The sequence below is a fragment of the Artemia franciscana genome, chromosome 4 (genome assembly GCF_032884065.1).
Source record: "Artemia franciscana chromosome 4, ASM3288406v1, whole genome shotgun sequence".
NCBI lineage: Eukaryota > Metazoa > Arthropoda > Branchiopoda > Anostraca > Artemiidae > Artemia > Artemia franciscana.
The window spans coordinates 25,777,500-25,800,549 of NC_088866.1; the positions used below are offsets into that span (position 1 = coordinate 25,777,500).

The 23,050-nt window shown below is 35.8% G+C and overlaps 1 protein-coding gene across 3 annotated transcripts in view; it reads right to left on the reverse strand.

The window, feature by feature from the left end:
• LOC136026207 (protein-tyrosine sulfotransferase-like) overlaps nt 1-23,050 on the reverse strand; it is a 68,642-nt gene that overhangs the window by 28,431 nt on the left and 17,161 nt on the right. For all 3 annotated transcript variants that reach the window (XM_065702541.1, XM_065702540.1, XM_065702539.1), the window contains exons 2-4: nt 18,922-19,064; nt 13,828-13,936; nt 9,690-9,884 (exon numbers count right to left, since the gene is read on the reverse strand). In XM_065702541.1, the coding sequence (XP_065558613.1) occupies nt 9,690-9,884; nt 13,828-13,936; nt 18,922-19,064 (447 nt within the window). The remainder of the gene's footprint in view (nt 1-9,689; nt 9,885-13,827; nt 13,937-18,921; nt 19,065-23,050) is intronic.

A 23,050-nucleotide genomic window follows, 5' to 3' on the forward strand; every position in this document is an offset into this window, starting at 1 on the left:
AATACATCGTAGACTTATAATGCTTCAGAAGGAGTTCTTTCCATTTGTTCCTTGTTTTTTCCTATATATTTTTCCCATTTCCACAGATTTCTTAAAGTACCATAGCCAACAAAATAAAAGTAGTCTTCCCCTTGGACCACTTCTAGGTCCTGAATTTATACCTGAAGATCGTATTTTACTATGGTTTTCTTTTGGTCGTCACAAGACTTTAGGACCTAAAAGCCGCAATTTTCCTAGATTTTTCTCTAGGCTGTTTCAAAATCCGAAACAGTTCAGGGTAGTATCATATGTTCCGTTAGTATTAGCCACACTGATCAGTAAAAACATACTGGGAAAGCAAAGTAGTTGAATTCAACAACGTTTCTTGTCCGTATCAATTCAAAGATTAACAATATGTTGAATCCCAAATATAGCTACACTTTAAAGGAAGGCTACACCTTTAATTAAAAAAGGAATTACCCATTCTTCCTATTTTTTTAAATATTTAAAATCACGCAGGTTTCCACTTAGCCAGTTAAAACAGTAACATTTCATTGTCACTGTCCTTGATGCTTAAAAAGCCTTGGTAAAATCTGAATTTACAAGAGAGTACACAAACCATTTTAAAGCTCACTTTGACCTTATAAAAAACCTTAAGACTTAGACTGTGTGGTTGTAACAGAACATTAAAATATTGTTAGCTCAGTGAAGACCAGAACAAAGCTGATTTGGGTAATATTAGAAAATCTACGCTACACATACTTGCTATACATGTTAGCAAAAGAAGCAGCATAAACGAATAAAACAAAGAATTTCTGCAACACCTTTGATGATGCTAGAGCACTCAAGAACTAGAAGGTGTTCTTGGGAGCATGCAGTGGAAAAATATGGACGCGACTTTCATTTATCAGAATAGATTTGCTTCATTTTAAAATTAACTGCTTCCACCTTTCAGACGGTCTTCAGTTTAAAAAGACGCAATATCTTTATAATTAAGCAACTGTTGTACCTAAAACTATTGAGACTACCCTTCGTTATCCTTTTTCAAGCTTTTGAGAGGTAACCATCCATATAGGGTAGGGGCATTCAAGAATAAGAAGCATATAACTAATGTAGGTAATATAATAAGTAACGAAGTAATACAAGGTAAAAACAATTCTGACTTAATTTTTCACGAGGTCAAATGAGCTGGAAAATACTATAAAAGAATTAGGATGTTTTAGAAATTTTTCTGTGAAAGAAGGCAATTAGAAAAATCCTCTAGATTACTGCTAGGTATTTAATATTTGAGATTTAATTTGGTATATAGTAGCATACATAAAATTATGTCCAAATCTTTGATGTAACGGTAAGATAATGGAAAATATATCACGAAGCTCCCATTTCACCAGCCAGTATGTTGCCCATCGTCTATTTAGCACTGACAAGCATTATTCGTGGCTGTGTTTCCGATTTGCTTCTTTGCTTATTGCACTTGAGTTGTCTTGTCAAAACTTCTTAAATCCATAGATGATATTCCCAACAGCCTTAACAGGGATTACACAGGAGGGGAACCTCAACCCCAAAATTTCATGTCTATTAAAGCTAAACACAAAACATGCGTTTTTTGTATTTTTGCTCTAACTTTTTATGGCAAAAATTTGACTTGTCTTTAATTATGGCTTTAGATTAGCTCATAGCATTTACAGTAGGCTAGGGTAATCATGCCTAAACTGACTCTTCAATTAATGTAAAAGGTAGAACTTAGTTTATGAATTCACTCAAGATGTCACTTAAGGTGGTATTCACCATATTGAGGTATCAATACTTTATTAATAAACTGATTTTTTATGTACCGAGGCAAAATGCTCATTTTTTTCACTTTATATGTCTCGTAGTAGTTCATTGGATTTAAGACACTTCTCATCTCGATAAATATTTTAAGTTGAATACTGTTTGTGAAGGTCTGGCCCACTATGCTCTTAAGTGATAGTTTGTGGTATTTGAGGCACTTTTACAAGTTATTTTGAAGAGTATATTGTGTGAGTGTTACCACATTACATTAGCAGGTCGTTTTTTTTTTTAAGTTTCATAATATAATGAATTTCTTCTCAGAAATAATTGGTGCAATTCTGAAAAGCAATAATTGTAAAAATAAACGTAAAATATTAGGTGGCCATATTTAAATTTATTACGGAAATTATCAACTGAGCGGTTCAGATTTTACAACTATTTGTCGCATTTTATAGAAAACTTTATAGGCTTTATGAACGCTGTACGACCCAGCTACGAGGCAAGGAACCATCAACAAGTTAGAAAAAACCTTAATATTTCCACTTTTGTTTACAAGAAGAAACAAAAAACAAATAAAACAATAGACTTCAACTTTAATAAGATATATGCAAGTTTAAAAAAAGCTATCACAATCCGTTTTAACAGTCCATAAATGTATAACAAACAAAAAATAGCCAGCCTGATTATCACCAGACAATAGGCCTATAGAAAAAGGACTGGAGAACACAATCATGTATACAGCCTTCATGATTACCTGATATCACGCAATTCTGATTTCTTTCCTGAATGAAGACCAAGAGTATGATTAGGGTTTGGTTTGTGTAACACTGGACCACAAGTTTTTAGAAAGTTTTAGAACTTAATTCCAATCGCAATTAGAAACATTGTTGATAAGAAGTTTTTACACCTAGTTAGAAAATATGTAGCAACTCTCCCATTAATCAACTTCGTAAAATAATTCTTAGAAATTTTTTTGTTTAATTCTAATTTTGCTAGGAAGCAGACATTAGGGATGTAAACCCTTATTTAAAGTTATGGTGATGTCACTTATTTGTCTTTGTTAAGCTAGATACGGTAAAATATGTTGCAATACCAAGTAATTACCAGGTAATTTACCAAGGACACTGAAAATGAAATTTGGTTGTTTGAATTGGTAAGTGGAAGCTTGAAGAGCCAGTTATAGCTTAAAAAATTAGGGCACATTGGGATATCAATCTTACTGAAAAAGACCTGTACGTACAATTACTCAACTTTTTGCTGTGACGGCCGCCAAATTTAAAAACAGAGCCGTGGATTAAAAATGACAAAAAAGAGCTAGAAATACGCAACACTAAACAGTTTAAGAAGGTTAGCTTTCTTTTGAAATTTTTAACTTGCCTTTGGAAATCAACAGATTGCTAATCTTTGAATTTTACGGACAAAAGGCGCTGTCAAATTAAATTACTTAGTATTACACATTTATTTTCATGGTTCAATCTGGCAGCAATAACGAAAATGCAGTAGTGCCCAAAAAACTTTTGGGCACTACTGCAATTTTGGAAAAACCATTTTGGAAAAACCAAAATAAAATCAGAGACAACGCAACGGCTATGCCTTTAGTAAAGACCAAACGGCTCCAATGTCTTATTATTTATCTTTTATTATTAATTTTTTTCCCAGGGGCACTTCATATGGGAGGGATCCTCGTGAAAACTACAAAGAGGGCTCACTCGAATGGAAATCGAGAATTCTAGTGTCCTTTATAAGAGTCAAAAGTGGTCAGAGGGCAACCAGCCCCCCCCCCCCCAAGTCCCTTTTCCCAAATGCATCGGATGAAAATTTAAGATAGCCATTTTGTCAAAATAGTTCAAATATCATGCAACAATAACTCCGATGTCGACAAAACCCTCCAGGGTCCAAGGGCAGGCGTCGTAAGTTATACCTCGAGGTTATATATGGTTCTAATGGAAGGGATGGTCGTATAAACTTCAGAGAGGGCTCATTTGATTGGAAATTGAAAGTTCTGCTTTACTTTTTGAGATCGGAAAGAGATCGAAGGGCAACTGGGCCTTTTTCCGTGCCCCTTTTCCCTCAAATCCATCCGATAAAAAATATGAGATGACCATTAATTTAAAAGAGTTCAAAGATCATACAACAAAAACTCCGGGGTAGACACAACCCCCCAGGGCCTGGGACAGGCGTTGTAAATTATGTCCTGGGGGCATATATGGTTCTTACAAAAGGGATACCCGTAAAGACTTCAGAAAGAGATCATTTGATTGGAAATAGAAAATTCTAGTTCATTTTTAAGGATCAAAAGAGATCCGTGGGCAAGTAGCCCCCACCCACACCTTTTTTCCCAAACCCTTTCAATAAAAATTTTGAGATAGCTACTTTGTTAAAAAATAGTTCAAAGGTCAGATAACAAAAACTTCAGTGTCAAAACACCCAGGGCTCAGGGTTTTATTGCATCGTTCTAAGTTATACTCGTATAAACTACTAAGAGGGCTCATTTGATTGGAAATTGATAGTTCTAGTTCACTTTTTAAAAGTCAAAAGAAATTGGAGGGTAACTAGCTCCCCCCACGCAATTTTTCCTCAAGCTTATCCGATAAAAATTTTGAGATTAAATAGTTTATTTTTTTTAGTTTCATTTTTAAATAGTTCAACGGTTGGATAAGAAAAACTCCTGTGTCGACACAACCCCCAAGGCCCGGGGGCAGCCGTTGTAAGTTAGGTTCTGGGGACATATATGGTTTTCATGAAGGAATTCTTGTATAAACTTAAGAGAGGGCTCATTTGATTGGAAATTGAAAGTTCTAATTCAGTTTTTGAGAGTCAAAAGAGATTGAAGGGCAACTAGCCCCACCCCATACCCCTTTTTCCCAAAAATGCATCCGAAATTTTTTTAGATAGTAAAAGGTTAAAAATAGTTCAAAGGTCAGATAACAAAACTCAGGTGTCGACACAACCCCTCCCCCGGGCCCAGGGGAAGACGTAAGTTATGCCCAGGAAAAATTGAACTAGAACTTTCCATTTCCATTCAAATGAGCCCTATCTGAAGGTTATACGAGAATTCTTCCGTAAGAAAATGGCTTGGGGGGTTGTGCCGACACTAGATTTTTTCTTATCTGACCTTTAAACTATTTCCAATAAAATAGCTATCTCAAAAATTTTATCGGATGGGTTTGGGAAAAAAGGGCGCGGGGGGCTAATTGCCATCGGATCTCTGTCGACTCTTAAAAAATGGACCAAAATCTTCAATTTCCAGTCAAATGAGTCCTCCCTGAAGTTTATACGAGCATCTCTTCCATAATAATTATATATACCTCCAGGGCGTAACTTACAACGCCTGCCCCCGGCCCCTTGGGGGTTGGGTCGACACCTGAGTTTTTGGTCTCTGACCTTTGGACTATTTTTTAACAACATTGTTATCTAAAAAAAAATTTCGAATGCATTTAGGGAAAAGTGGAGGTGGGAGGGGGGGTTGCTAGTTGCCCTCCGATTCATTTTGACTCTTAAAAACTGAACTAAAACTTTCAATATCCATTCGTATGAGCCCTCTCTGAAGTTTAGACGAGCATCTCTTCCGTGACAGCCATATATGCTCCAAGGGAATAACATACAACGCCTACCCCCGGGCCCAGAAGGATTGTGTCGACCCCAGAAATTTCGTTATGTGATCTTTGAACTATATTTAAAAAATAGCTAACTTAAAGTTCTTATCAGATGGGTTTGAGGAAAATAGGATGTCGAGGGGGAGGGGGGCTATTTGCCCTCCGATCTCTTTTGACTCTTAAAAAGTGAGCTAGAACTTTCAATTTCCAATCAAAGGTGCCCTCTCTGAAGTTTAAACGAGCATCATTTCCATAAGAACCATATATGCCCCAAGAGCATAACTTACAACGCCTGGGGTTGTATCGACACAGGAGTTTTCCTTTTCTGACCGTTGAACTATTTTCAACAAAATGGCTATTTCAAAATTTTTATCGAATATGTTTGGGGGAAAAGGGGTGGGGGAGACTAGTTGCCCTTGGATCTCTTTTGATTCTTAAAAAGTTAACTAGAACTTTCAATTTCCAATCAAATGAGCCCTCTCTGACGTTTATACAACCATCCCTTCCAAAAGAACCACATGTTCCCCCGCAGCATAAGTTACAAACCTTCCCCTGGCTTTGGGGGAAGGGTTATGTTGACAACGAAGTTTTTGTTATCTTATCGTTGAACTATTTCAAACAAACTGGCTATCTCAAAATTTTCATTTGATACGCTTGGGGAAAAGTTTGTGCTTGTGTCAGGGGGGGGGTAGATGCCCTTTGTTAACCTTTGACTCATAAAAATGTAACTAAAACTTTTAATTTCCAATCAAATGAGCCACCTTCTAAGTTTATATGACCACCCCTTACATAAAAACCTTATACGCCGCCGAGGCATAACTTAAAACACTTCTCCCCGGTCTCTGGGGGGGGGGGGGGTTGTGTCGACCCTGGAGTTTCTGTTATCGGATGTTTGAACTATTTTAAAGAAATAGCTGTCTCAAAATCTGAACCAGATGGATTTGGGGGAAAAGGGATAGGGGGGCTAGTTGTGCTCAGATCTCTATTGACTCTAGAAGAGTCAACTAGAACATTTCTATTCAAATTCAAATGAACTATCATTAAATCAATATATTACAATTTCTATTCAAATGAACTATCATTAAAGTTTATACGACCACCCTTTAAATAAATACCTTATACGCCCTCGGGCACTAACTTAAAACACTTGCCCCAGGCTCTGAGGGGGGGGGTTGTGTCAACCCAAAATTTTTGCTATCAGATGTTTGAACTATTTGAAAAATGCCAATTACAAAATTTTTATCGGATATATTTGGAGAAAAAGGGCTAGGGGGGGGGGGCTAGTTGCCCTCGGATCTCTTTTAACTCTTAGAGAGTTAACCAGAACTTTCAATTTCCAATCAAATGAACCCTCTCCGAAGTCTATACGAGAATCCCTTCCATAAGAACCATATATGACCCCAGAACATAACTTACAACGCCTGCCCCCGGGCCCTGAGGGGTTGTGTCGACAACAGAGTTTTTGTTATCTGACCTTTGAACTATTTAAAAAAATGGCTATCTCAGAAATTGTATCAGATGGGTTTGGGGGAAAGGGGCAGGGGGGACTAGTTGCCCTCTGATCTCTTTTGACTCATTTATGCATCAATAGCAAAATATGTTTGTTCGTTTTAAGCTTGATTTGCATATTCAGCTTAAGCTTTACTGTTTTGAGATTCATTTGTTCATTTATATTAGTAGCCTACCTGTTGTATGTTTTTTTTTGCCATGATTGTTTATTTAATTTCTGTTCGTTTTGGGTTTCATTTAATCTTTTATAGTAATTTCTGGTTGTTCTGAGCTTGAGTTATTATAGATTTCTATTTCTTCTGATCTTAGGTTTAAATATGGCCTTTACTTTTCTTTAGAAAACTTCGTTTTCGGAAAGTTTTTTTTAATTAATCCTTAGAAAAACTCGGTTTTCAGTTATGAATAAGAGAGCTCAGAACGTGCAAAATTGCATTTTTATTTTAATCCTCTTGGCGCTTCAAGGTTTTGGCCGACAATTTTCTCTCCTCAAGTAGCACAATTTTGAAAGTTATTTTATTCGCTAGCATAATATGATTATAGCATACTATAAGTTCCTGTTTACAGTATACTAAACTTACACTCTTTATTCGTAAATATAACTTTTTGTTTGTGGAGTGACTTTTATTTATTAACCTATCTATCTACCATGCATCGAGCAAAAATAATGGTAAAAGTGGTAATCAATAAACCTGTTTAGATAATCAGATCAAAATCCAGAGTATGTCTGTTGTTCAACTTCCTCAAACACCTGGAACGAAACCTTTCAAAACCTTTACTGATGGAAAGGAAATGGGGACTCTAGATTTGAAAAATATCTTTTTTGATATTTTCATTGAAAACTAAGAAAAAAGCTAAAAAGGCACATGGATATGGTTAAAACAAAGGTTGCTTTCAGTCTATTATATATTAATGGGCCTATAGTTTTAGCCCACCACTAAAGTGCCAGGTTTTGAATTTTTTTCGGGTTGAAATTCGGATTGAAAATTTTCGGGTTGAGATTGTCAAATCAGAATTTTCTAATATAGCCATACATGAAGGTGAGCCAAAATACAGCTCTCAATGCGTGTAATAACTGGGCTTGCCTAAGACTTAATAGCTATAGACTATTATGACTATTACTAAACTATTACTTACACGTATATAATTGACTATACAAAGTAAAATATTAGAAATATCATTATTAATATTTAAAATTTACACAAAACATTAGTGAAACATAATTTTAAAAAATGAAAACGAAAACTAACATCACAAAGGAATATTCTGCGATAAATTCATAGCTAAAATACCACTCTGATTATGAAAAGTGACCTGAAAAATCGCGTCTAATGCGCAAAATTGAGCAATACAGTACTAGACAGAAATTGTAGGAAGCAGTAATCAAGACTAAGAAATAGTAAGAAACAAAAAGAACTAATTACAAATAGTAAGGGAATGCTTTTTCAAAAGAAGAATCCAAAAAGGGAAATAGCTATTTCAATCACAGATACTACAACAAAATGTGCTTCAATGAGATAGTATCGTTACATATTATCCAACAGAACAACCCAAAACATAAATAGCAGGAATAACTTAATTAGTGTAAACTTAAAATAAAGGAATGCATATTATCTATACAAAGCATATTCAATTGATAAAAATAAGAACCTGAGATAAAAAAGGATACACCTGACGTCTATCATCAAACCAAAACGACGCTTTGAATCTCTACAAATTTCAAATTGAACCACTACAACAACGAGGCGAAACAATTTAGTAAAATCAATGCTGGTTCCTGGCTTCGCTGAACTTTTGCCTTTACCAAGGGAAATTCAAGCAATGAAATAAAATTTACAATATATATACATACATATATCTTTCAAGGCAGTGACAAATGAGCCAAATTATACAACTATTTTGGCTATATTGGTATGTCGTGACATAGAAAAGAAACCCTAAAAAACCTCAAGACAGGTCACTGTATCAATAACCACAACAGAAATTGTTTTCAAAAAAGTTTAATTTCAATTGCTGTTGAACGGTTTCCGATTCTGAGTTATTTTGAGGGTTTTTGCAATCACATTTGATTGAAAACAGTTATTGATTACATAGCATTAACATTCTTATGCACTGTTTCAAAATAGTCAACACTTATTGGAATCGTTTTATTCACGTATTGTATGGGACATCTCTAGCAAAAAAAAGAATTCAAGAACAGTTAAAAAGATAAACAAAGAGAGAAACAAATACACGCATGGGCTAGACTCAATCCTGAAAAAGGCTTATGCCAGCTTTGCCTCTAACTCAGACTACCTGTCTTGGCTTTGTCTCCAATCGGCTATGGCTTGATGGCAACTTGATTTTAATTCAAAAATCAACAGATTCGGTCTCAGCCTTCGGCCTTGACCGAAGAAGTAGCACATTTTTTGGTGTCTGCCACAACCCCACACAATAAAATACCGTAGAAAAGTAAAAATGATTAAAATCTAAAATAACACAAAAAGTGATTTTAAAGAAAGAACAGAAGCAATTTAAAGTATATATTTCGTTACTGCTTAGATCTTTTTTCAGGAGTAGCGATGGTATAAATGCCTTAATATTTTGGATTTTAATCCCTTTCAGTTTTCTTGGTCTTAGATTCTCTTCTAGTTTGTGCAGTAATCTTTTTTTTTTGCTGTTCCTCTTTCTTGGTTTATATCCACATTTTAGGCGGTTTTGTTTCCCACTTTTTTTTAAGTTTTTTCATTGGCTTTACTTCTGTTAATTCGCTAAAATTTTCATTGTCATGGCTGCTCAATTTGGCTTTAGATCGTCTAGCATGATTGGCATATAGATATAAAAATAGGCATATACCTTCCTTGAAATAATTGAGTGAACTGTTGCTCTGCCATCTCTGACCATAAAGATGAACCTTCCATTTGGGAAAAGCTCCGAAAGATAGAGAGCAGATTTCATTGTGAAGGGATCTTTGTTACACAATCTTTTGGCAGGCTCTCCATGTTTGGCTATTACTTCTATTATAAAAGCGGCTATAGAGGAATCTAAAACCTGAAAAACATTTATTATGAGAAAATAAGTTCAGTCTAAAAGACAATTAAATGAAGTTTCCAGTCCAAGGACGCATGTATCGGAACACCCTCTAAAACCCAAACTTTTTTTGAATTTTTGGGTACTTCTTATTCAAATTATCAAACGAAGTTTCTTTTTTACCGTTACATCCCCCTCTCATTTGTTCATTATTTTCCCATCCACTCCTCCCCTGAAAAAAATTCCCACAAACATGCTTGGTTCCATCCATTAGCTTCAAGCATGGTGGTTAGGTACGAACGAAAAATAATACCAAATATTGTTTCCTTTGCAAAAATAGATGACACTTTTTTTTAAAGATACTCTGAAGAATAGATTTACAGCTTCTATTACAAAAGCTGTCAATGAACATATAAGAGATAGTTATTAACAAAAGTACTATTCAATCTAAAAAGCTACAGTGCAAAGAATTCAGTCCAAGAATCTTTAAGGCACACTGAGGAAATTTTGGATCTTATCAGATTCAGAAACTATTTGATGCTGTAACTATGCATACATTTCTTAAACTTTTGGCAAATAAAAATTGACAAAGCTCCTAAGCTTTTGAGAGAAAAATTTTTCTCCACAGTCAATATTATTTCCAAGTTACCACTTTAACCAATATAATATTAAACCGTGAAAACGCATGATTTCGAACAATAAACAGTTGGAAGCAAAACAAACTATCTTAAAACGTAATTATTGAAATTAAAGTATGTTCTGAATTTTTTATTTTCTTTCACTCCCCAATAATTCGAATATACAAAAAAGATACACAAATTTTTAGCATATGTACCACTTCGGTCAGAAAAGGAAGCACTATTTCACCATAATTCTTCTTCTTCTTTAGCCCCCTGTCGTGTACTGGGTAGCGTAGACAACTCTGCTATCCTAGGTGGACTAATTTGCTGGTTTGAAGGGAGTCTTGCCAACAGTAATTTTAACCATTTATAGGACTTAATCCTACCCTTCCACCTTGTCGGAGATCTACCCCTTGCGCGAGAGCCAACGTGTGATGCGGAGTCGAAGTCGCAAGTAAATCAAGCAGGAGCTGCCGTTAGCATCCAAATAAGGTGCCCTACCTCTCTAAGGGTTTACTGGACAATTATTCACCAAGTGAGTGGGCAAGGAAACTTTTGTTACTCACAAAATCGTCACATAGAAGCCCGTTGAATTGTCGGTGTTGATGATATTATGGTATAGGGCACTGATATACTGATGTTAGTACTTCAGTTAAATAGCAGAGTGAAAGGCTTGTCCAAAATGAGGTCTATAGCCTTTACCCTTTTCATCCGCTTAGTTTTGTTGTTCAGTAATTAATGTTATGTTTACGCTTATTTTTTTCCTTTAATCTTTTGTAAAATAAACTCCGTTTTTTTTGTACTAAAAGGGTAAGAAAACAAAGAAATTAATCAATACAGTACATTGTTTACAATACCATAGTACGTGCTTATGAGCCACGAGCGACACACGGAAAAAGTTCTGGGGATATTTCCAAGGATGGCTTCAGAAAAAAACTTTAAATAGTGGTCACAAGACAGTCGTCACAGCTTCTAGTTTCCTACTGCGTAGAGACCCACATATTCAAATGAGGTGATTGGGTTGACAGAAAAATAATTAGCCCCTCTTGGCGCTGGTCCTCATCCACAACAAGTTGTTGGCCTCGTTACAAGAGCCAACATAAGCATAAAACATGAAAAAATATCATTTGTTATGGGATATTACGTCTTCAAAATTCAAATACTTAAATTTTTTTTTAATGACAGCTATTGCATTTATGCGCTTTTCTCGTCTATTTTTTTATTTTCTAGTAATTGTTAGCTGGAGAATCTATAGGTCCGGTGTATTCATTTCAGCCTATAGATACGTGACCCATGGAATGATCCCATCTGCCACAGGGCCGACGCAAAGACTTTCGTAGTCAAGACATGTCTTTAGTAAACAAAAGAACGGTAGAATATTTGGGATTATATTTTGTCATTTTTTATACCAATTATTTCTGTTATCAATTGTGATTAATTTTGTGATAACTATTTTGATCGATCTCTAAAAATTAACAGCTGTCAAAAAACGGTGAAATCGAATCCAAGCAACTTCTAATGATAAAAGACTAGCATGGGTCATCTAGATAATTAAGTATTTTTATGATTATTACAACTTCTATTGGTAACCCACTGCAGAGCCCAGCCACCTGAGACCAACGGAACTATACACGCTCCTGCTGCACACCCATCTATTCCAAACTAAAACTCTTTATGCCCTCCCATGAACCCGTAATTTTCTTTTAAATACTTCTAACGACTTCTTCTCATCCTATACGGGGATTCTACAATCGTAGCAAAGAAATGGCAAGACGTTTAATATCAGAGTAATGTTATTACCGATTTCTTGCCAAACAGAACAATAATCTTCAATAAATGATATATTTTTAATTGGTATCTAGTACCTGATTTTGCTTGTTAAAGACTTCATAAAGTTATTTTTCTATATTATTATAAATAACTATGTTATTTAAAGTAAAACAGTTCAAAATAGGGATGAAACCTTTTAATTGACAGTGAATATGTATAAAAATTATTTGACTGGATATTTCGAACACATATACAGTGTTCATCATCAGCAATTAAAAGGTTTCATCCCTATTTTGAACTGTTTTACTTTCGTCATGGAAAGGCAGTGTGGTCTTCGAAGTTATCTACGTTATTTAAAGTAATTTAGGAAATGTGCAATAAGGTTTCAAGGGAGAAGGAATAACAAGATATACAATGCGAAGTTGACATTTACCTTTTGATCTGTCAGTTATAATGCTTTTATACTATTCCATATTGAATTTATCGACTGTCTGCTGAGTAATTGATTAACTGTCAAAAATTGTATTTTAAAGAAATTTTATTTTTAGTTAAAAAAACAAAACAATATGCCACTTGAATTCATATTTTCCGTGCAACACAGAAAAAAATGATCTTTTTTTCGTCTTCGACGTGGTGACAACATTTAACAGATCGAACGCACGCCATATCGACAGAGTATGTAACAAAACAGGATAGTTCATAGTGATTTTGACAGATTCATTTTGTCAATTTGACCATACCACTTTTTAAACGCGGCTCTGGCGTGAGATATAAAACTTTCTTTAACCGCAAAAGTAGGCGATACCTTTGATAATTTACCATTCATATGGATATTTAGCATCTCGAATACTAATAGTTTAAAGGATTTACATTCTCTCCTTTGGAAGAAAATATTTAAAAAAAATTCTTCTTTCTGCATTCTTGTATGGACAACACATCTGGCAAATCATCTTCCTCGAGAGCATCACTCTACTGCTTCCAATGTTCCATAAACAGAAACACATTTGTTCAAGCCTTTCATGTTTCCCCAGCTACGTATTGCACTCCCACCGAAGGCAGAAAATCAGGAGATCAGTACCTGCGCTAGGCAGACCATTGGTCTGCCTTAAAAAGTTTTTCTTGATCCCAAGTAATCATGAACCTGGAACGCAGTGCTTAATTCTTGAGATAAATCTATTAAGATTTATTTCAAATCTTTGAACTTGATGTACTTCCTACAGAAAATTTTCACTCGCTAACCTACTGACAATTGTCTCAAACTTGTAGCAGCTGTATACTAGCTTGCATTCTACAGTAAATACGTATGTTACTGGCTCATGAAACCTTTTAATTTGAAAAAAATTCTAATATTATCAGCGAAGAAACTTCAAGCTTAGTACTTTGACAATTTACTCCTAAAAGAAAAAAAAACATCTCTGCTTATTGATCATAGATTTGTAAGTGAGAGAAAGAGGAAAAAGAGCTTAAGAAGAAAAAAGGGAAAAGAAATAGAGTTAACGAAAAAAAGATAGGGAAGAACAACAGGCAAAAAAAGAAGGGGAAAGAGAAAAAGTGAGAAAGAAAAGATGACCAACTTCTTTATGTACACCTGCTTCCTTTAGTCTCATGCTTTCCTTTTCAGACTTAGCCCAATGTGATCTCATCTGAAGAATTCTTGGGACTACTCTTGTCTCTTCCCCGCATCTAAAAAGATGAATTTTTCAAAGCTTTAAGGTGAGTAGAAAAAAAGACTAATACAATGTCAAATTCTTCTGAAATTCCCCAAAGAAAAAATTCATTAAACGTAAATAATTGATTTTTACTTTTATAATCTTATAATACCTTCCCATTCCCTTCCCCATTCTTCCAAGATTTTGCGTAATCATCAATATAATGTTGGTTTTGTACTTTTAACACAGTTATGAGAGTTGCTCTGCATTTATTTACGGTACAAAGCAAAGATACACACGGGGGGAAGGTGTCTGATGCCCGAAACTCTAGTCCCCTGTGTTCTGGTTTGACAAGGCATAAAGCTGTCCATGTGAAAGTCATATTTGCAATTTTTTGTATGAAATAATTACACGTCAGTCAGATATACTGCTATGAAATAATTACATAGCAGCCAAATAAACAAAAACAAAAAATAGAAAGAACATTTAACATTAAGGATTTTTTTTAACAGCAAGTAAATACATAGAAAATACAATTACAAATAATGTATACAGTATACAGCACTGAGAACTGATTTTATATTTATATATATTGATTCACTTTTAAACGTTATTTCAACCATTGATTTTTTTAATGATAAAAACTACAATAAAACGCTACCAAAAATTTCCTGGCCTCGGCTCGTTATTGAAGGTCTCGGATGGTCGACTCCAACCGATACTGATTTTTCTTTTTTTTTTTTTTTTTTAAGATGTCGCCTATTCCTTGCAAACTAATGTTGAAACTATGCAGGCAGTATTAAAACAAAAGGCCTAAGGAAAAGGGCCTTTCTACAAAAGTCCTAATGAAAACTAATTTTTTTTTTCTATACTTGCAAACAACTTATTTTCCATAAGAAAACTGTTTCTGGAAATATTAAAGAAAAAATTTGTCACAATATGACAAGTCCTGTTATTTGAAGGTCCACACAGGTGCTCAAGATAGGAGAAACTCAATAGTTGTCAAAGTCTTCAAGAAAGGGGATGAAGCCAAATGCAGCAATCACAGAAATGTTGCTTCTGTGCATTACAGTGAAATTCTTTCCCATTATTCTGATAAGCCAATTCATAGACAGCCAAAACTGAAGAACAGGATTAAATCAGGAAGAATTCCAACTAGGAATGAGAACTATCGACCGAATTTTGGTCCTTCATTAAATCACAAAGCACAGAGGAAAACACCAAAAATGAACTAAAAAACCGTTTATTGACTAGATCAATAAATCTATTCTCCGTTTGTCCCAATCTTCACAAGGGAATATACGAAACTATGGCTAAAAATTAAGTATCTGAGAGGTTCATTGAGTTCATTCCGGCGTTTTTCCTTCATATTGGAGCTAAAATCTAATTTAACCAAAAGCTCTTGTTACTATTTTTTTATAGGTCACGGAGACAGGGAGGGGTGCGTCTCATCCCTATTCCGTGGAAAGGGCAAGGATAAGTTTACGTGGTGCTGAGGTCAGTTCGGATTCTCCCAAAACCGACAAGAATTTATGGCAACGATATCACCCTTCTTTCAAAAGCATGCTCAGAGGACCAGTCCTTGTTGAAAGAGCTAGCAAACGTATCAGTATAGATGAGCCTAAAGATTAGTTCATCTAAGGCCAAAGTCATGGTGAAGCATAGTTTCATTAAAAAAACATCATGCTTGACGGCTCTTCTGTAGAATTGGTGAATCGATTCCAGTAGCTCTATTTGCCTGTTGACCCTTATGTTGGATGCTGGTATAAAGACGTTGTAAGGATAATGTATTCACTAGCATGTTTGTTCAGCTTAGCAAATCCGTCTGAATACAAAGGGAATTTCAAATTAAGACAAAATAAGGATACACATGTTGCTATTTCCGTCCATCCTTTTACACGATTTAGAGACGTGGGCTAGTAAAGCAATCAACATCTAAACCCTATGTGCATTTGATCACACCAAATGTGTCACCATGGGTCGTTAAACTATGGGTCTCTGAAACCAGGAAGCTCAATATATAATATTATGATACTTTTAAAACTGATGGGCTATTTCAAAATTTTCACTTAATTTCAATTGGGCCCACTGCAGAAAAAAACTGCAGTTTGTCGCTATAAAATAGCAGAAAAGCTACTTTATCGTGGCACAATCCTTTTGGCTACTCAAAAAGAGCACTATAACTGTTATTCCGTTTTAAATGAGCCTTCTCCTGATTTTCTAGGAGCATTGGTTTGATACAAACAACCACAAGGAAAAAAAAAATAAAAACACATTTGTAATCTTTTTACCAAAATATCACATTTATATAGGTAAGTGCTTGAAATCCCCTACTATTGAGTTGCATGATCATTTTGAGGCATCATCTTTTTTTATTTGATGCATAGGTATGTGCTTGAAACCCCCTACCATTGAGTTGCATGATCATTTTGATGCATCATCTTATGCCGACACTCCAACTTTTAAAGGTTTGACTACTAGTAGCCAAAAATACTCCATACTTATATAAGTACCACAAACTGGTTGATCCTCATGTGACACAAAAATTGTCTACGCTGCAATCAAAGCATAAAAACCACAAATAAATCAATCTAACGAATTGTGTTGTGAGAGCAATTATGTTGCGAGAGCAACACTTTGGTTTTGTCCCGTTTTTTTTTTCTATTTGTCCGATATCAGCTTATTCCTGGAGACTGGTAAGGGTCTAACCTTTGCGGGTTTTACGGAAGGTGTGGACCTCAGGCCGGATTGATGAATAAGACATTACATTTTGGAAAGCTCTGCAGAACTCTTGCCTGGGGCCAAAAAGGATGGTTTTTGCTTGTCCACGAGCCTGAGCCTATGGTGTGCGAAGTGAAGTGGAGTTATATAGCCTATGTCAGAGAGGAGTATCTGAAGTTGTGCAGCCAAGCTTTCGTTTCATCAAAGCATGTTTCTACTTTCGAGTGGAAAGCTCCGTTCTAGCAGGCAAGCAGGCAGGCACCACTTTCAAATTGAAGATGGACTAAAATCTATAAGTGTTAAATATATGCGGTAGTTACCCGGCCCCACAGCCAATATATCTTCTTTGAGTGATAAATAGAAAAATTTACAGAAGCAAAAATGTGGCATTTTCCCACGGGTCCGAAAGTGCTGCCATCTATCGTTTCTATCCATTTCCGTTCGTGATTTCAGCTGAGTTTATCATTCGGTTTTCCGAAATTGGGATTTCAGTAGAGAAATGGTGTCAGATGTGCCTAATAAAGTTTAAAAGTTCTCTCATTGCTAAAGAAATTGGAGCTTATCCTTTGATCCTTTCTAAGTGGTGATGTTAGAAAGTTGGCCTATGGCAAAATAAAATCAACTTTTGAACTAAGACAGATAGAATTTTTTTTTCGACGACAATCGATAGCCCTTGATGAGCTGATCAAAGTATATGACATCCATTTTTTGGTACAAAATTCCTTCATGAGGTATACCAGTTTGAAAGTTTCAAGGGGTTGACAACTTCAGTAGTAAGGTACACACTCAAACGAAATCTAGGCCGATACAAATTGTGAGACATATAGAGGACTTGTAAGCATCAGTTGGCTGTTAGGTAATAATCACCTTAGGCAATGAGGGGTTAGCAACTTTTGCTAGTTGGTGTATCTATTATTTGTTTCCAGTGTATTTGATGGTAAAGACAAGTTGGTTCCAGTGGTAAGACATGTAGGGGACTTGTAAGTAATAATCTGCTGTTAGGCTACAATCAACTTCAGCGATGAGGGGTTTGCAACTATGCTAGTTGATGTACCCATTTATTTGTTTCCGGTGAACTTGATGCCTATCCCGAGAGAGGGACTTATAAGTAGGAATCGGTTCACTTTGGCGAGAAACGGCTGTTAGACCATAGTCATCCTCGGCAATGAGGGGTTTGTCACTTTTGATAGTTGGTGTACCTATTATTAGTTTCTAGTGTATTTGATGGTTAAACCAATTTGGTTCCAGTGTAATAAATGTAAGTAATAATCGGCTGTTGGGCTACAATCATCTTCAGCGATGAGAGGTTTGCAACTTTTGCTAGTTGGTGTACCCATTTATTTGATTCCAGCGAACCTGATGTCTATCACGGGAGAGGGACTTGTAAGTAAGAATCTGTTCACTTTGGGCTGGAAATTCGTGTAAATTGGTGCACATTGTATTTGATCTCTTTAAATCTGACAGAATTAAGTGTTTACGCAACGGGTACAAACGGTAACGTAAAAAAAGGAGGTAGTTTCGCAATAATTAGTGTCACCTATGGTATTTTAATCCTGAAAAGTTACGGATAGCTTTAGAATACCAACTAAATTATATAAGATATTGTTCCAAGTTTTCATCCGTCACGATGTCTACGATTGTAAAGGATAAAATTCAACTGGCTGCAAAGTCAATTTAGTCCCTTCTTTCGATATTATTTAGTAGTTTTTGTCTTTTCAACACTGAGGAATAGCCTTTGGTCATATGATGACTGATTGCGTTCTTGTCTGAACATAGCGTTTCATAAACTTCGATAGGCTGACAACTTCATCATTTAACCGATAGTGAAGAAACAAGCACAAACGAGAATGTAAAACAATGAGATAGTTACGATGTCTACGATTGAAAAGGATAAAGTTCAGCTGGCTGCAAATTCAATTTAGTCCCTTCTTTCGATACTATTTTGCTGTTGTTTTTTCAACGCTGAGGAATAGCCTTTGATCATGTGATCACTGATCGATAGCGAAGAAACAAAACCAAACTGTTGCTCCTGCAACACTTTAGCCGGCGAAGCCAGACAAAAGTTGCCGCAACACTTCACGTTGCCCGGGCAACGTAGGTCTAATTAATAATTAAACAGAGGATTTTTTAAATGATAAAGAAGTAAACATGTATAGAAAAATATACAATCACAGTACATCAGTGAAATTATTGACAATGACTGAGAATAAAAGTTTACTGTTTTTTTTTCTTAGCACATAGGCCCTTGCTGTCAGGAATTAAAAAATATGAATAATTCCGAAGCAGAAGAATTCTCACCTTACATCATTATGAGCATCTAAAATAGCTCTTGCTAGAGTAGTTCCTGATCTTGGCATTCCTCCAATAAAAATAATCGAGTCCGCTCTTGAATATGTGTAAAGTGTGCCATTCTTATCTAAGACAGGATGGTCAAGGTATCCCTAGAAAGAGTAAAAAGATTAGAAATATCTAGTACAACAAACATTTGAAAAAATGGTTTGATAATAAGAGATCGATTCAGCATTAAATTCCATTAAAAGAAAAGAAAAAAGACTTGTACAGCCTGAGCCAAGTTGGAAGTTAGAAACTTTAAAATCAGAGCACACAAAGCAGCAACATTATGAGAAGAAGTAGGCTGATTGTCCCCAGCAGACGACACTCTCCGGAAAGTTCCTTCTATATACAGAATTGAGCAGTCAAAGTGAAAGTAAGACAAATAAAAATATTGAAGAGAAGAAGGGATTATGGAATAGTTTACCTATATTCCAAAACACAGGTAAAATATATGGTGTAGACAATCATATAGGTTTTATTTTTATATTTTTTTTTCCGTGTTTTGGAAGGCTGTGAATTGAGTTATTGTAGCAGGATAAAACAAGGACAAAAAGAAAATAATATTTTACTTATTTGAAATAAGGAGTCCTGTGCATCCTAGATTTTTTTTACTCTGACTAGGAGGCTGAGTCCATGTTATTTCAATTAAGTTTAAAAAAACCACTTAAAGATACCTCTGACTGGAAAACTTTCTGACGCAGACCTATGTCTAGTAGGCAAGTTATCAATCAAATTCATCAAAAGGTAAACTGGAAAAATGTAGTCTACAATATATGTTGGTCCCAGACGAAGTCTATTGGAAATAATGACTTGTGTTTTCCATCCCCAGCCTGTATCACTGTGAACTTCCAGTACAAGTCAACCTTTCTACAGTTGGCACTAATTTCATGTTTCCAGAGTATTACCTTTAACCTTTATCTTATCCTGATACGATTAATCAGCCCCCAAAACGCAGAAAAAGAATTAAAAGAAATAAAAAAAAGTTGAAAAATAACAATAATAGTGACAGCATAAGGCTTCTTACAATGCTCCTATCCCTTTAAATCCCAGTCCCGACACTTTTTTTTAACTTCTTCAAGACGCAGCTGTATGTTACATCATAGGTAATGTTTTCTAAATGATGAAGGTGTCTGTTACGTCATAGGTAATGTTTTCTAAATGATGAAGGTGTCTGTTACGTCATACGGAATGTTTACTTTGGTTGTTATGTAATAGGGCTTGGGTGTTCTCTTTCAAACACCTACGGATAAGATCAGGATTTCTTTGATTGTTACATATTAGAGAAGGTTCTCTAAAAGATGCAAGTGCATTTTACGTAATTGGCGTTGGGGGTAACGCAATCTTGCATGGATTGCTTGATTTGCTTCAGTATTGAAAGATTTCATCGTACTATAATCGAGGATATTATTCTCTAGCAATGGATGATTCTACTCTATTAGATATTGAAGGCACTAGCAATGGCGAAATAAAGCTTAGAGAGCCTAATGCTGCAGTAAAAATTACTAGGAGTTGCCGGATAAACCTAGAATGGGACGAGATGTTTGCACAATATGCAACACCATTAAGCAAATTCAAGTCGGAAAAACAGTTATGCTCTGCAGAAAAAATAAACATGCTGCATATAAAAGATTAGAAGACGGATTCAGTGCATTAGTGAAATATATTGAAGACAAAGATCTGAATGGATCTATAAATAAGGAGTAAGTTTGCTACTAGCGAGATCTATTGTTATTCTATAATCGGTACTGAGAGTGTCAGGATTAAAAATGACTGGATTTGAGAATAATAATAAAAAAATCATACGGAATCTAGTGATTTTGGAATTTGATTCTAGAGTTCTACAGTCATCTCTTCAAAAGAATGCTTAACGATATAATGAGAAATGAGTCTCCGTCTTCGGATGATTGTATAAAACTTTGACGTCGTAGCCTAGAGGTATTTACTCGATTTACTGATATATTAATTGAAAAATAAAAACAAAAAGATACTGCGATTTTGCTTTTAACCACTGACTAGATGGCCATTTTGTAGAGCAACAAGAATAAATCGAAAAAACTTGTTTAAACAAGTTTTGTGACGTCACTCGGTTACTTCTCTACAAGACATTTATTTTATTGATCGCAGGTCGGTTTCAACATTTGATATGTTTTACACCTGTCCAGTATGTTTGTATACATTGAGCAGTTGGTCATCCTGTGAGAACTGTACATTTGATTTTAAACACTACTGAATATAATGAAAAGTGTAGAATAGGTAATCCATGTAAATTTCATAGAGGATACACAGTACAAATTAAAGACTGCAATTCTTGTCTTGAAGATGTTTGCAACTCTCACACTAAAGGTTTCCTATGCCCGAATGGTCACAAATGTGATCAATGGGAAAACACTTACCCTGGCATGATTGTAAAAAACCTAAACGTGATTTCAGTTTATATTTAAGAGACTGGTATCGTTGTGGTTTTAAAGTGCTTTGGGAAGAAGAATCTGGTCTACGCTTCAATTGCTGGAATAATACGACAGTCTGGTTTTACGACATCGCTGTGAAGATACCAGCTACAATGATTATAAACCTACTGACTGTTATTTGGCTGTAACAGAATATGGTTCTTCATATGAGAATTTTGTAGGTGAAATTGCTTCAAATAAGTAAATTGAAACTGGAGGAGGAGGAGGAGGAAGAAGGCCCCTCAAATGTACACTCAGCAGGGCCAACTGCCGTGTTCACACGTCAGATGAGTTACAAACCTTCTCCCAGTAATGGGTTAAATTGCATGGTGAAGCAGAACACCATCGTGGGAGGATCCTCTATAGGAGGACAACTGCGGCAGGGCGTAAGATCCAGATTTATGGACAACGGCCTCTGTAAAGGGCTGCCTCGACCCTTTCGGGGTACCTGCAAGACTGGGAAACTTGCGGTCAATTTCTCCCACTTGAGGTGTGGCGCCCATCGAGGAAATTATAGCCTAGTAAACAACACAGCACTCGTACGGGATTCTGATTATTGGATAATTTTCTGGGCTTGGTTTGTTTTGATGGGCGTTTTCGGGCTGAAAAACCTCTTCCTAGCTAATTTATCTACTATGGGCTGCCTCCCCGTAGTAGCATAATATTTGTAGGCATGAATATATAATGAGTCGGGGGTAATAGGCTTGGGACTGTCTGTGCAGGATTTCGACTCTTGTTGATAGAAGAGCATCGCCAACTGCTGAAAACCATGTTGTGACCAAGATGGGCCCAGGATTGCACAAAGCCTCCAACTTACTTGAGGTCCCAGGGACTTCTTGCTGTCCGGTTCTAAGCCGGCTTAAGCGCTTCGGTGTAGACTTGAGAAGATATGTTGGTCCCCATCCTGCATTGGTATCCGGGATCACTGCTTTTCTTGAGGCCAAAATAATTTCAAAGATTTAAAGAACATGAAAATTGGAACTTGGAATGTTACGATGTTAAAAAATGATTATCGCATCGATATTTTAACTGACGAATTCAGACGGTTTGAACTGGATTTATTAGGAGTTTCAGAAACTCATATCCCAGGGGTAGGAAGCATGAAATTAGGTGACATAGAATTTGTTTACTCAGGCAGGAAGGATGGGGTACATAGACAGGGAGTAGGGCTCATGATGAATAAGGAAGCTGCTAAGTCTTGTTTAGGCTGGGAAGGTATTAATAATAGAATACTAATTGCTCATTTTCTGACTAAAAAGTTTAGGTTATCAGTTATAGTAGTATATGCCCCCATTGAACCAACTGATGGAGATACTAGTGACTCAGATGAATTTTACTTACAGTTACAGGAGCAAATAGACAGGGTACCAGGTAGAAATATGGTGTTTTTGCTAGGAGATTTTAATGCCCAGGTTGGTAGAAATAGGGATAGATGGTATCCTAGCCTAGGTAAATTTGGTGTAGGAAATGAAAACAGTAATGGCTATAGGCTTTTACAATTTTGTAGGTATAACAACCTAGTTATAACCAATACGGTGTTTGGTCACAAAATGGCCCATAAGTTGACATGGTATTCAAGTGATGGTAAGACAGCAAACCTTATTGATTATGTTATAGTAAACAGAAGACTAGCAGGATCAATACAA